The following is a 13176-nucleotide window of genomic DNA, read 5'->3' on the forward strand; positions in this document are numbered from 1 at the left end:
TCTCTGGCAAGAACTTCCTCCTAACATCCAGCCTGTGCCTTCCCCAGCACAACTTGAGACTGTGTCCCCTTGTTCTGTTGCTGGTTGCCTGGGAGAAGAGACCAACCCCACCTGGCTACAACCTCCCTTCAGGTAGTTGTAGACAGCAATGAGCTCTGCCCTGAGCTTCCTCTTCTGCAGGCTGCACACCCCCAGCCTCTCCCCACAGGGCTGTGCTCCAGGCCCCTCACCAGCTTTGTCGCCCTCCTGTGGACACTTTCAGTATCTCAACATCTCTCGAATTGCAGAGCCCAGAACTGGACACAGCACTCAAGGTGTGGCCTGACCGGTGCTGAGTACAGGGGCAGAATAACCTCCTTTGTCCTTGCATCAGAACTCCTTGTACCTCGGTAACAGATGCTACAAAGAAAAAAATCTGATGAAACACACCAGATCTGAAGGCAGAAGATATTGAAATCTGGAAGATTTAATATTTTTTATTACATATTTTTGGAGCCCTGATTATACCCCCACCCTCCAGGAATGTATTTATCTGAGGAAAATTATACTGCTGATTACAAGATTGCAGGTTCATTTCCACTGCTGAGAACAGCTCACGTTACACTTGCATGACTTGTAAAGTTTTGTAGCATCTTGAGATTTTTAATGCCACGTTGTGGAAAATGAACTTATATATAGATGAGCCAGGCAGAAATATTTGCTTTGCAGCCTTTTTTGAGGGAGGGGAAAAAAGAAGTTATTTTCTTGGTTGGGCTAGGTTTGTAAATGGTTTCTTTGAGCTATTGGATAGTGAGTTTGCAGAGTGCTTCCAAGAGCTGCCTGGAGTTTGTGCTTCAGGATGGGTGCAAAGTGAAAAACTCCAAGAGATGTGTTAACACATAAGGATGAATGCTTTCTACAGGGGGAACACAAATAAATGATGCAGAAATTGTGACTATAGTGTGCATGAAATTATGCTGGCAGCAACTCTGTGGCAAATGTTTGACAGCTAGGACAGCATCTTAGAATCTCAGCCATCCCAATAAATCATTGCACCTGAGCCTTTTAAATCCTGCTTCCCCGTCAGCCAGCACTGCATTCTGAGTTAAGGTCAGGAGAGATATCCAGATGCATTATGATGATTATCTAACAATTCAGTTAATAGAGCCATAGAATGGGATGAGCTTTTTGTCAATTTCGATGTCACAGCAACGGAGACCTCTGACTGAAACAACATCATGAATATTGGATGCGCTTCTGCGGCGCTGCCCCTCCATGTTGTGATATTACCCAAGGATGAAGGTTATAAACACATGAATTGCACTGTCCACTTTCTAATAGGTAAAAACAAAGGACCCCCCTCTCCCCCATAATCAGGTTCCAATACACAACTAGATACAATCATAGAATCAACCCGGTTGGAAGAGACAATATAGCTTTTTCTTTTTATAGATATATCTGTATATATATATATCAAGTAAAAAAATCTAAAATAGTTGGAAGTAAAAAATGGAAAAAAATAGCTGATTGTGTTGGTTTTGTGGTTGTTTTTTTTTCTTTACAGTGCTATGGTAGCAAATACAAGACAAATGTGTAATAAACCTTTACATAAGGAGCTCTGGTCCCACGGCCATCAATAGGGCTTGGACTAGACTAGAAAATGGAACAAGGTGAATTTTGGTTTTTGGCTACAGCTTCTGCAAGAGACAAAGATGACATTGATAAGACAGAAAGGAATTTTGTATTTTATAAAAAATAAAACTCCAAACTGTTTTCCAAAAGACCTTAAACACCACAGGGTAAAATTTACTTTTGAACCGAGGGAGCAAACACAAAGCTTCACCGAGTCCTACTGAGACTGAAAATACTGTGTACTTATCCTGCCCTCGAAATATGCTCCTTTTGTGCCATCTGACCATAAAAAACCCCCACCCTATCAATAATACATATATTTTTTCTAATCTCTGCAGCCAACAATCTAAAAGCAAAGCCATGAATCCATTGAATGGACTGAGCCAGACATGAGGCTTGCAGTGATGCACAAGAGGCTGGCTGCCCTTTGTCCAGTGGTGAATTTTCCCCAGAATCCTTTTACACTGAGAAATGTCAATTGACTAAGCTTGGCAAATGGTCACTTTGAGCCCTAGCTGGGCTGTAGAAAAGAAAGAAAGAAGTTACTAGTCTCAGCATCAACCAAGATCATCTAGACAGTCAACACAAAACAGTATTTTTTCCAGGTGTCTGCATAATAATAACATCATGTTTGCATATACAACAGCTTTTGCATTATTGCTCTACTTATAAGAGTGTAATAAGGAACTCATAACAGACTTGCACGTTACAAACTTAAGGTTCTTTGGTGAAGAATGAGAGAACAGTATTTTCACTGTCATTAAATCCCAGGAGTTTCCAACTTTATCTGTTGATCCTTTGGATCCTCTCGCAAAGGAGGGAAAGGTATTGAGTCAGCTTGACCATGGCGACGATAGCGACTCCGCCAATCATCATGCAGGTGGGCCAGAAGAGGGAGTGGAACAGCACGTTGGAGCTGTACAGTTTGGTTAAGATCACATTCTTCTGAACACCTTCAGGGTCGTAGAAGCAGGAGAAGCGTTGGTACTTCCTGAAGTTTTCCATCACGACGTTCACCAGCGACATGGATTCCTCAAAGTTCTTGCCGCACTTGGGTATGTAGGAGCACTGGGAAGAAATTAGAGAAATTAGGAGAGCCCTGCAGAGGGACCTGGACAGGCTGGATGGGTGGGCAGAGGCCAATGGGATGGGATTTAACAAGGCCAAGTGTAGGGTTCTGCACTTTGGCCACAACAACCCCAAGCAGCGCTACAGGCTGGGGACAGAGTGGCTGAGAGCAGCCAGGAGGAAAGGGACCTGGGGGTGCTGGTAGAGAGTAGGCTAAAGATGAGCCAGCAGTGTGCCCAGGTGGCCAAGAGAGCCAATGGCATCCTGGCCTGCATCAGAAACAGTGTGGCCAGTAGGACAAGGGAGATTATTCTTCCCCTGTACTCAGCACTGGTCAGGCCACACCTTGAGTACTGTGTCCAGTTCTGAGCTCCTTAATTCAAGAGAGATGCTGAGGTGCTGGAGCATGTCCAGAGAAGGGCAACAAAGCTGGTGAGGGGCCTGGAACATAAACCCTATGAGGAGAGGCTGAGGGAGCTGGGGTTGTTTAGCCTGCAGAAGAGGAGGCTCAGGGGTGATATTACTGCCTACAACTACCTGAAGGGACATTGTAGCCAGGTGGGGGGTGGCCTCTTCTCCCAGGCAACCAGCAATAAGACAAGGGGACACAGTCTCAAGTTGTGCTGGGGGAAGTATAGGCTGGATGTTAGGAGGAAATTGTTGCCAGAGAGAGTGATTGGCATTGGAATGGGCTGCCCAGGGAGGTGGTGGAGGCACCGTCCCTGGAGGTGTTCAAGAAAAGCCTGGCTGAGGCATTTAGTGCCATGGTCTAGTTGTCTGGCTAGGGCTGGGTGCTAGGTTGGACTGGATGATCTTGGAGGTCTCTTCCAACCTGGTTGATTCTATGTGTCTCCAAAGCAGAGACAGTGTCTGTTTTCAGGTGCCAAACAGGAAACATCTCAAGATGATTATGCTTTTCCTAACAGGAGTGGAACACTATTAAGCTAATAATAAATTTATCACAGACAAAACTCAATATTTTGCACATCTACAGAATTGCCTATTGGAGAACCTCCAAGTGCTGTTCAAACATTAATGCTTTAATCTGCACTGCAGCCTCGTCAGATAGGTGAATATGTTATTATTCCTAATTTCCATGTGCAGAATTGGAACTGATGAAGTGCCTCTTCATCTTAAGTGGCATGCATAGGCTCAGAGTTAGATGGGTAATTGACTCTCTGTAAATACAGATCTGGCAGTTCAGATCTCACTTGGATTGGATCAAAGTGATCTTAGTGGCCACAGGAGTCCACTCAAAGAGGCGAAGGCCAATGAGATGTCTCTGTACACATTTTTCCCTCGGGAGTAGTGCCTCAATTAGGGACAAATAGACTTGAAGAAAACATAGTTTTGCTACTGAGAACCCAGAAGATTTTGATTTAGCCCCTAGTTGAAGATCCCTGGAAGCTTATAAGGTCAGGCTGAGTGTGGCACTAAGCAACCTGATCTACTAGTGTGAGGTGTCCCTGCACATGGCAGGCGAGTTGGAACCTTGAAGTCCCTTCCAACCCTGACAATTCTATGATTCTATGGTCAGCTGACTACCAGGCTGGCTCTTAGTCTTGCTTTTCCTCTTGCATAAGTCCAACAGTTGCATTTCTCTTTAAGATGCTGCTTGAATTTCAGTCTCAGTCACAAAGAACAGAAGATTTGAGAGTGGCACTGTCTAACAGTTTCAACTTGGTATTCCCAAAGAATGGAAAAGGCAAGTTAGTTAAGCTGACAGGCAAGCTTGTAGAATCCATACATTGAAGACATTCCATGTAAGATGCCCAATGAAGTGGTAGAGACCATCCTTGGAGACATTTAAGAGCAGACTTGATGTGGCTCTGAGCAATCTGATCTAGTTGATGTCCCTGCTTAATGCAGGTGTGCTGGACGAGATGGCCTTTAGAGGTCCCTTCCAATCCCTTCCAACCTAGTGCATTCTATGATTGCATGAAGATGCAGGATTGTAGCCTGGGCTGTGCTGACCATTCTCTGCAAAGACCTAGTGTAAGATTGTGAGGTGGTGAGCAGGCACACAAGAATTGAGGCCACATCTGGATTTTGACTGAGAAGAGAAACATCTGGATTTATTTTTGTTGCTGCTGAGCTGGAAGAGGATTGATGGGAGCAGCTGTGGGCTTCCCACTCCCTTCTGTCTTTTAGACATGTCCTCCCCTCCATGCTTGAAGATTTTTTTAGACCTGCAGGAGGTTTTTGTTGAATTCTCCAGGCAAGAACTGCTTCAGGAGGGGTGAAAATCTGCTGCTTGAACTTCTGGTTCAAGATGCATGGGGTGACTCAGCAGGTCACCTCTTCCTTGCAGTTATGGGTGATCATGAGTCCCCACAATACTCCCCATCTCTGCTGCCAAATATGCTTGTCCTGGGTGAGCATCTCAAGTAATTTGCCAAGGAAAAAAAGATATTTTGATTAACACAATGTGGCCTATGGCTATTAATTATTAATTTTTAAAGTGCATATGCTTTCTAAGTGTCCCTCTGTCCTTTCTCATGACTATGCTGAGACTTTTTTGTAACTCACTGAGACAAATCTCTAGTCTTAATAATGTTCAAAAGATTAACCTCATAACAGGATTTGATTGATTCATTGGCAAGTTTATTAGCACAGAATGTGATTTGAAGCACGACAGCAAGATTGTCTGGCATTAGCAGACTGGAGCATTAAGGGTTGAGTGTGGCATCACTGCCACTATGAATATTTCATAGAGCTCTGGAAATTAGAGATGGAAAATATCAGAACAGTAATATCTCATCCATCTTCCTGCTGATGCAGGTCTGGTCCCTCCAGGAAATTCTCTTGCACTCTGCCTGCTTTTGTCTGAAATGTCCAAAGCCACAAGCCCTCTTCCAGTGCCTATGGCTATTCAACAGACCACAGTCTAATAAGCAGGAGACATTCCTCAGTGAAGTGTCCCTCATTTTCTTTTACTAAATGATGTGTTGTTGCTGACATGACAGCAGCATTTCCAGCTCTGGTTTTTGTTCTTGTGTTGGGTTTTGTTTTTTTTTCCTTGCAACTTTGGTACTATATATTTCTGTTTCTTGAACCCTTATGAAGTATCCTGAGGAAGGAGATTAAAGGAGGACTTGGCCACTCTTGCCAAAGTCCAGTCCTTTTTCCTTGACAGAATACAGTAGGGATATGAAAGCCCAAATATTGACATATTCCTGGACTTGGAGTCTGCAGAAATGCCCCAAGACTGCCTGAAAGTCCAAGGAGTTTGAAAAGAGACCTGATGCTAAAGCAGAACCTGAGCTGTTGCCTCCTACACCTCATGGTACAGAGCCACCATCCATGTTGGGCTGGTCAGCCTGTCCATTACATAAGAGTCTGTGAAATGCAGTTGTGCAAAGGAGATTGATTTTATTTGTCTCTCAGCCAAGCTTCTTGTTCTGAAACAATATTTCCAGGCCATGGTGTCCTATGTGCTCTCCAAAATATGCTTCACCTGATGTTTGCCTCATTCCTGTTCTTCTGAGCTGCTGGAGACATACTGGCCTCAGCTTTGAGAAGCTTCTTGGCACAAGGATTCTTTGTGTGCATTAATTTGTGGTTGTGGGGTGCTCCTGGCTTCCTTCCATACCTCAGCTTCCCCAGTGAGGTCCCAGGGATAGCACAAGAGTAACTCTGCCTTGCTGATGTCTGCTGTTTTGCACAGATCATAGGCAAATAAAGAGGCAGACAGAGATAATGGGATGTTTGATATTTTCTTTGGTCTGATCTTCATTTATTTTCCTTCAAAGCTTGGCAGGGAATTTTATGTCCACAGCTGTTATGCTGTACCTGTGGACGTAGGCTACTAAACTGATGCTGTTTTATCACATCTCTGCATTGCCAAACACCTGGAAATCTGAAAGTAAGCAATGTCTGGCTCTCCACCTAAGTGAGGATTCTGTGATACAACCCTAGAAAAGTGGTTCTTGGTATGTGCAAGTTGATCACAAGGAGGATGTACTAGACAGTCACAAAGAACTTATTAAATTGTTGTTTCCAGCTCTACTTTCCTGCTCTATTTTCCTGGTTTAGAAGATTAGATAGGTAGCCTGTATGAAGGACTGCTGGACATGTCCTGTCCACTCAGTGTAGAGTCGCTTTTCATTCAAGTTAGGAATATGTCCAAGGGTGTAGCTCACACAGCACTTTCAGGCAAGCTGGGAGCAGTTTCATTTAAATCAGTGATGTTAGACTGAAAATACTATTGCCAGAAGAGCCCCCAGTTCAGGCTGGGGAACAGAACACAGGACTCTCATCATATGCTTGCAATTGGTGTTTGTGTCCATGCTCAGCCTGCAGACTTTGACAAAATGTGCTGTGGCAATCGTTGTGAGAAAGTGCTCAGGATGTTAAACTGCATCTCTTTAGGAAAGTGCAACAGGTTTGAACCAAGGGCTGAAGGAGGAGCTTTGTGCCTGGGCTGGCCTGATACTGATTCTAGCTGACTGAACTCTCCTGTCCCAGCCCAGAAATGGATCTGCTCTGCTCCTGAACATCACTGCTCTTCTCCTGCAGCAGGCAAACTCCCTCCTGGGTGATAAACGCCTGGATCTTCATCAGGAAACCGTGAGATCCCCCATAATTTCTGAGTCTCGGGCAGTTATTGCTGGCATAACAGTGATTCTGGTGATTAAACCCTGCTTGTTATCTCGCTTATGGAGCAAGAGTATAAATCAGCAGTAGCTCTGATGGCACAAAAAGGATCAAAATTATGCAATATGAGATCAAAATGAAGTCTCTAGAACTGTTTTAACTACCATAGCCCTTCCTCAGCGTGACAGCCTGCCTCTGCCGTCCAGGCGTAAGGTGACACTCGCGGGTTCACCTCACCCAGAGGCTGTTGCAGCCTCTGACAGCTGAGGCAGAAAAGTGTAGCCGAGAAAGTACTTAATCCGCCACGGCTACAGTACTGGCAAGGGGCTGGGCTTGGTCTGAAGTCTGAAGTATGCACACTGAGAGCAATGAAAAGCCGTGAAAGATCTCCTGTGCTTTCCTGGGAAAGACCTGGACAGCAAGACAGGTATCCGCTTAGCTCCCACCAATTCCCGCTGGATGCTGGCAGCAGCAGGCTGCATGGCTCCATACAAATTGCACCCACTCCTTATTGCAGCCCGGGAGCTGACAGCCAGGTTAGACAGGCAGTCTCCTGGATTGATTGTTGTTTAAAATCCGAGTTCATTTTGCTCCATGCGAGCTAGCTGGCAGGGAGAGGGGAGAGACGGGCTCCAGATGCTGCTCTGCGTGCGCGGCGCTGCTCAGCCAGGCAGAGAGATTGGCAGGGGGATGCTGACCTTTTCAAGGTCACTGGTGCTGGCCTTAGAGGGTAAGCACTGTGCCCTACAACATCCTCGTTAACGTCAGGGCTCAGCGAGAGATGAATGGGGTTTGTTTTGTTTATTTGTCAAGGAGAAAGATAGGAAATGCAGACCTAAGTAGGTGGGTGGAGAGAGACAGCTAGCAGGCAGCTGGAGCATCACGAACCCAGCGATGCTGCTCCTCCTGCTGCATGGGGCCGCTCTCCAGAAGGAGCAGTGGGAGTGTCCACTCAGGGAGGTACGATGGGTTGTGCTGATCCGAATTTGGAGCCTTTTCTAATCCCAGCCAGGTACTTTATAGACATTGCAAACTGCCATTCGAACCAGAATTTGGATTCAGGTCACATAACTAGCAGTGTGTTAGGAAAACCTAGGAATCCTCCCGGGAGCAGAGCTTAACCTGTAAAACAACCTTGGGCTGGAGAAGCATTAACTGTGCCTACATTAAATTAAGAGGAGGTGGCATCTGGGAGAATTTCAAAGTCCACTTCAGCAGGCAAAACCCATCAGTAACAGAATGTGTAGATTTACACTGAATTTCTTTGACTTGTTTGAATCCAGTGGAGCACAGAGACCAATCTGATCTCTTTTAATCAAATTGTGGCATGAATATCACTAGATATTGCTTCTGACCCAGCAGAAAGTGGGGTCCATCCTGCCACAGGTTTCATGAGTGCCTTTTTTCTGCCCTGACACTGAAGCAGAGGGGAAGATGGGAGCACTCTTCTGCATTTCACACTCCAAATCCAGAAGACTTTGTCCCTCAGCCACAGGAACTAATTACCCAGCAGAATAACCAGCCCAGTGCAACCACGCCATGCTTTGACTAATTTTAATATCGCTTCATCTTAATATGCAGAAGTAATTTGGTCTACTGAGCTGCTGCCAGAAATAGAAACACAATAGGTTAGGTTGTCAGCAGCCTGAGCTGGGGCTCTGCTATTACGGCTGCGCTCTGCCGAGTGCCCACATTTCGGGGTCCGGTGACCTTGGAAAACTAAGTGGTTAATGCAAATCTGGCTCTTGTAAGTCTGATGACTTAGCTGTGTCCTGGCTCACTGCAGCTTGCCATCTTAGGTACTCAGGTGGTGTAGATATGAGAAACAGAAGGTAGGCAGAGGGGCATTTCTTGGTCTGATCTTGACTTGCTCCACAGAGGGAGCAGAGAGCCACCTGCGAGGAGGTGGTGTCTGCCTGGCTGTGATGCAGAGGCCCGCGTCAGATGCACAGCTGTGGTTCTGGCTGGCCGGGAGATGCCTTCTGTGCAACCACCTTCATTACAGCCTCCAGACAGGAGCTGTCTCCATCTCACCTGGATGGAGGTACGTTGGATTTTGTACTTGCTGAAGCAAAAAGAGGAATTCTACTGCAGATATGGAATCATGGAATCATTTTGGTTGGAAAAGACTTTTAAGGTCATTGAGTCCAGCCATTATCTAATGACCAAGTGTGGTGCTGAATTGTGTCTTTCAGTACCATGTCTATGCACCTTTCAAACACTTCTAAGGGTGGTGATTTGACCACCTCCCTGAGGGACCTATGCCAGCGTTGGAGAACTCATTCAGTGAAGGTGTTTCTTCTGATATCCAATGTAAACCTCCCTTGGTGCAACTTGAGGCCATTTCCTCTTATCCTATCACTTGTTACGAGGGAGAAGCAACTGACTCCCACCTCACCACAACCTCTTTTCAGGTAGTTGTAGAGAATGAGAAGGTCTTCCCTGAGCTTTCTCTTTTCCAGATCCCTCAGCAGTTCCTTATAAGACCTGTTTTCTTTAAAAGGATTCTTTTGGTTCAGTGTCTGGAATCACTGAGGTTGTACAAGAAAGATGGACTGACTCCTTGGTTTATATATGCACCAAAGCCAGGCCTCTTCTTTGAGTGCTGCTGTTTTTACCTTGACAGTCTCTGCTCAGCAAACTTTCACCACTGTTGCTGCATCCACAGGGGTAAGTTCTTTGTTGTGACCCCAGTGGCACAGATGGCCTCAGGGGACATCTCAGGGGACAGAGTTTGTCACCAGAGATTGAGGCAGAGACATGTCTGCTGTTAGACATGGAGCTCTCATCTCTTGCCATCACCTTGCCTGGCCCTGTGCTAAGAGGGCCATTTTTATTCTCACCACCATGGATGCTCCAAGCACATCTCTGGGGTGTTCGCTATCATGCAGAGCCATACCCAGGTGGGAAGAGACTTGTGCACAGCTCGACAAGAACATCAATGTGACAAGTCCTCAGCACCAGCCTGTGCCTGTAAAGTATGTGCAAAGGATGAGGGAGCTCCAGCCACCAGGGCACCTGCTATGGGACAGGCTATGCTCCTTGTGCAGGATGGAGGCAGAAAACAGCCCTGTCCAGAGATGAGCTCAGTCTGTGTGCTAATTTTTGCTTTCCCTACTCCATACTTCTCAGCGAAGCAGGAACCGAAAGCCTTATACTGCTTTAAAGCAAGAAATTGATATAATAAGGTGAGCAGCCCTCCAGAAACCCATTTAGGAAGAAATGTTATCCTGTGCTCCTACCTCAGAATTAATTTTCATTGTTTCCTCAGTATGGTAGAGCAGGAGCTTCTGGCCAGAAGAGGTGAGATTAACATACACCTGGAGGCAGGGGTACTGAGAGATTTTCCAGCAGTCTGGACCGCAGCTAAATGAACAGTTGAAGGTTTCTGTGATGGATGCATTGAGGAGTGAGCACTGAGCCTCTTCTGTCCAGACACTAAGCAGAAAAAAAGAAACATTAGAGCGTGGCAATAATGGGCAATAAGCAGTAAATGCAGCTCAGGCTTTCCATCAGGGATACACTGGGGGCATCTTGTAGGAGATGGTACTTGTTGCAGGGCTTTGGGCAAAGGCTGGGCTCTCTAGCGTTGCACATTGCAGACAGTGCATCATTCTCTACTACACAATGTTAGTGCTTTGGGCACAAAAATACCTGATTCTATCAGGTCTGTGCATAGAGGAAAAGGTAACTGGAGCTTCTATTCTAGAGAAGGTATGTTTGAAACTATAGGGACTCAACAGAGATATCAGTGGTGGGAACTGAGCAGGCTGTCCTGGGGAGAGCACAACATATATAGTGTTGTATATGATGGGGCACCCTGGACTGAGACTTGATGGTTAACCACCAAGTCCAGGTCAGTTTAAAGTAGAGGCTGGGAGGATGACTGAGTTACTAGGGTGTGTATATTCATTGAATGTGGATGGTGGTGCATGCAGCTCTGCCTGTGGAAAGGCTTTTTCTAGTGGCAACCTGCTCATCTTCCCTTAAGTCAGCACTTGTAGTTGTTCCAGAGGCTTCCAGCTTATGTCCAACTCAACAGAGACTAAAACAGGAGTGATGGAGCCTGGGTGTGCACTGCCAGTAGTCATTTGGATTTCTTGCATGTATATAACAATCTTCAGCTCTATTTTCCTTAGGGATGAGAGCAGTGGGAAGGAAACACTGAGGGCTCTGTCAAAACTCCTTGACAGACTGGGGGAAGGTTTCACCTCAGGGCTAACCTTTAGCCCCACTCAACTCTTTAACTCACACTCAGTGTGGCTGTCCTGACCCTCACCATGGCTGGCCTGGGAGTCTCCCTGCCAAACCTACAAAAGACTTTACAGGGTAAGTGATATCAAAGATTCCTGGCTAATTCTCTTGGTATTTCACTGTGGCAGTAATTCCCTTTGTATATTCTGTTTTGCATTTATATTAGATTATGCTAAGATTTCTGGGGGGAAATCAAGTGAAAAGGTTTTTTTTTTCCCCTACGAGGCAGTATTTTGTTGGAGAGGCATTGCTGTCTGTGAAGGAGAACAAGCCCTAAGGAGATTGGGCTGTGCAAAGAGATGTGACTGCAAAGGCTCCTGGGCTGTCGTCTTCTCCTCACTTTCACCTTTGTGAGTGCTGCTTTATTCATGCATGGGGTAATAAAGTAACACCTACCTACAAGAGACTCAAGAGAAGATGGGATATTTGAGACTTTCTAGGTGCTTTGATATCCTCTGGCAATTTTTCACATAGTTTGTAATCATCTCTTTCCACATGAGCAGTTTTGACCTTAGCAGCCTCTGCAATTGACCCTGATACTGCTGAAAGGTCTAGGAGAGCAATTTGGCAAAGCAAATGCTCTTAGATAATTAACAGGTCTTGATCTCTTTTTCAAAATCTAAACTTTGCCTGGATTTAAAAAGGCACAAATACCTTTATCACTCAAATAAATGCTGCAAATCAGTGCAGCTCCATCTGGGGCATTGTTGTTTTTTCCTTATCATTGTGAGCTTGAGGAGCAATGTTTTCCTGTAGGTGCACCAGCAAAATTGAGGATGCTCATACTGGTTAGCTGCAGGCATTTACTGTACATATCTAAAGAGGAAGCCTATTGTGGATAAGCCAGATTGTGTCAGATGTTGGTCACTGTTTCAGGGTGGTTTTGGGCAGACATCCCCAGTCAAACACATTTTGCATTCTGCTAAGTCCATTGATCAGGGGAGAAAAAAACATTGCTGACAGACTTATTACAGCCTGGACTGGATTCTAAATAGGGCTGGTGCTTGAAAACTGATTTTAAGCACTGCTAATGAATCACAAGCCAAAATTTCTGCTCTGTAGCTGAAAAGAAAGCCAGAGAAAGCTTCAGGAAAATGAAGTGCAGTGCAGTAATGATGAAAGATGATCTTTCACTTTCAGCAAGTTACTCTATTTCAGGAGGATTTCAGTTGTTAGAATTAAAGTAATAATCTGCACAGAAAACTGCATGCTACAAAGCAGCTCGATGTCTTTTGCAAATCAATTCTCCAGTTTTCATTTGTTTCTGGAGGCTTTCAAATATTTTTGCTGCTTTCTCCTGAGTTTGATGTGCTTTGCAGTAGCAGCCTCTGAGAAGCTTACAGAGTTCAGCAGATTGCTGGCCAGCTGATATGGATATTATCCTGGTGTTAAACTGTGGCAAGTCTAAAACCTGTGGATCAAGATTTTGTCAAATAGGGATCTAATTTTCCTCTCACTTATGCCTTTATTACTCAGCTTGCTTTCACTGCAGTGATTCTTGATGTATACTGGGGTAAGGCAGTGCAGAACCAGACCTATGCTGATGGGAGGAAAAATTATGAAACTCAAACGAAAAGAAAAGGAGTCAAAAGAGTAAAGCCACATGAAGTCAGCTGGAGAAGAGAGTGTGAGGTCAGGCAAAGCCTC

The 13176-nt window shown here is 45.3% G+C and overlaps 1 protein-coding gene across 6 annotated transcripts in view; it reads right to left on the minus strand.

Moving 5' to 3' along the window:
- Positions 1-450: 450 nt before the first annotated feature.
- The window catches only part of KCNMB2 (potassium calcium-activated channel subfamily M regulatory beta subunit 2), a 173368-nt gene continuing 160642 nt past the window's right edge, over positions 451-13176 (minus strand). For all 6 annotated transcript variants that reach the window (XM_064164817.1, XM_064164818.1, XM_064164819.1 and 3 more), the window contains 2 exons: positions 10518-10713; positions 451-2679 (listed from right to left, as the gene is read on the minus strand). In XM_064164817.1, the coding sequence (XP_064020887.1) occupies positions 2395-2679; positions 10518-10713 (481 nt within the window). In that variant the 3' untranslated portion in view covers positions 451-2394. The remainder of the gene's footprint in view (positions 2680-10517; positions 10714-13176) is intronic.

The sequence above is a fragment of the Pogoniulus pusillus genome, chromosome 26 (assembly GCF_015220805.1).
Source record: "Pogoniulus pusillus isolate bPogPus1 chromosome 26, bPogPus1.pri, whole genome shotgun sequence".
Taxonomy (NCBI): domain Eukaryota; kingdom Metazoa; phylum Chordata; class Aves; order Piciformes; family Lybiidae; genus Pogoniulus; species Pogoniulus pusillus.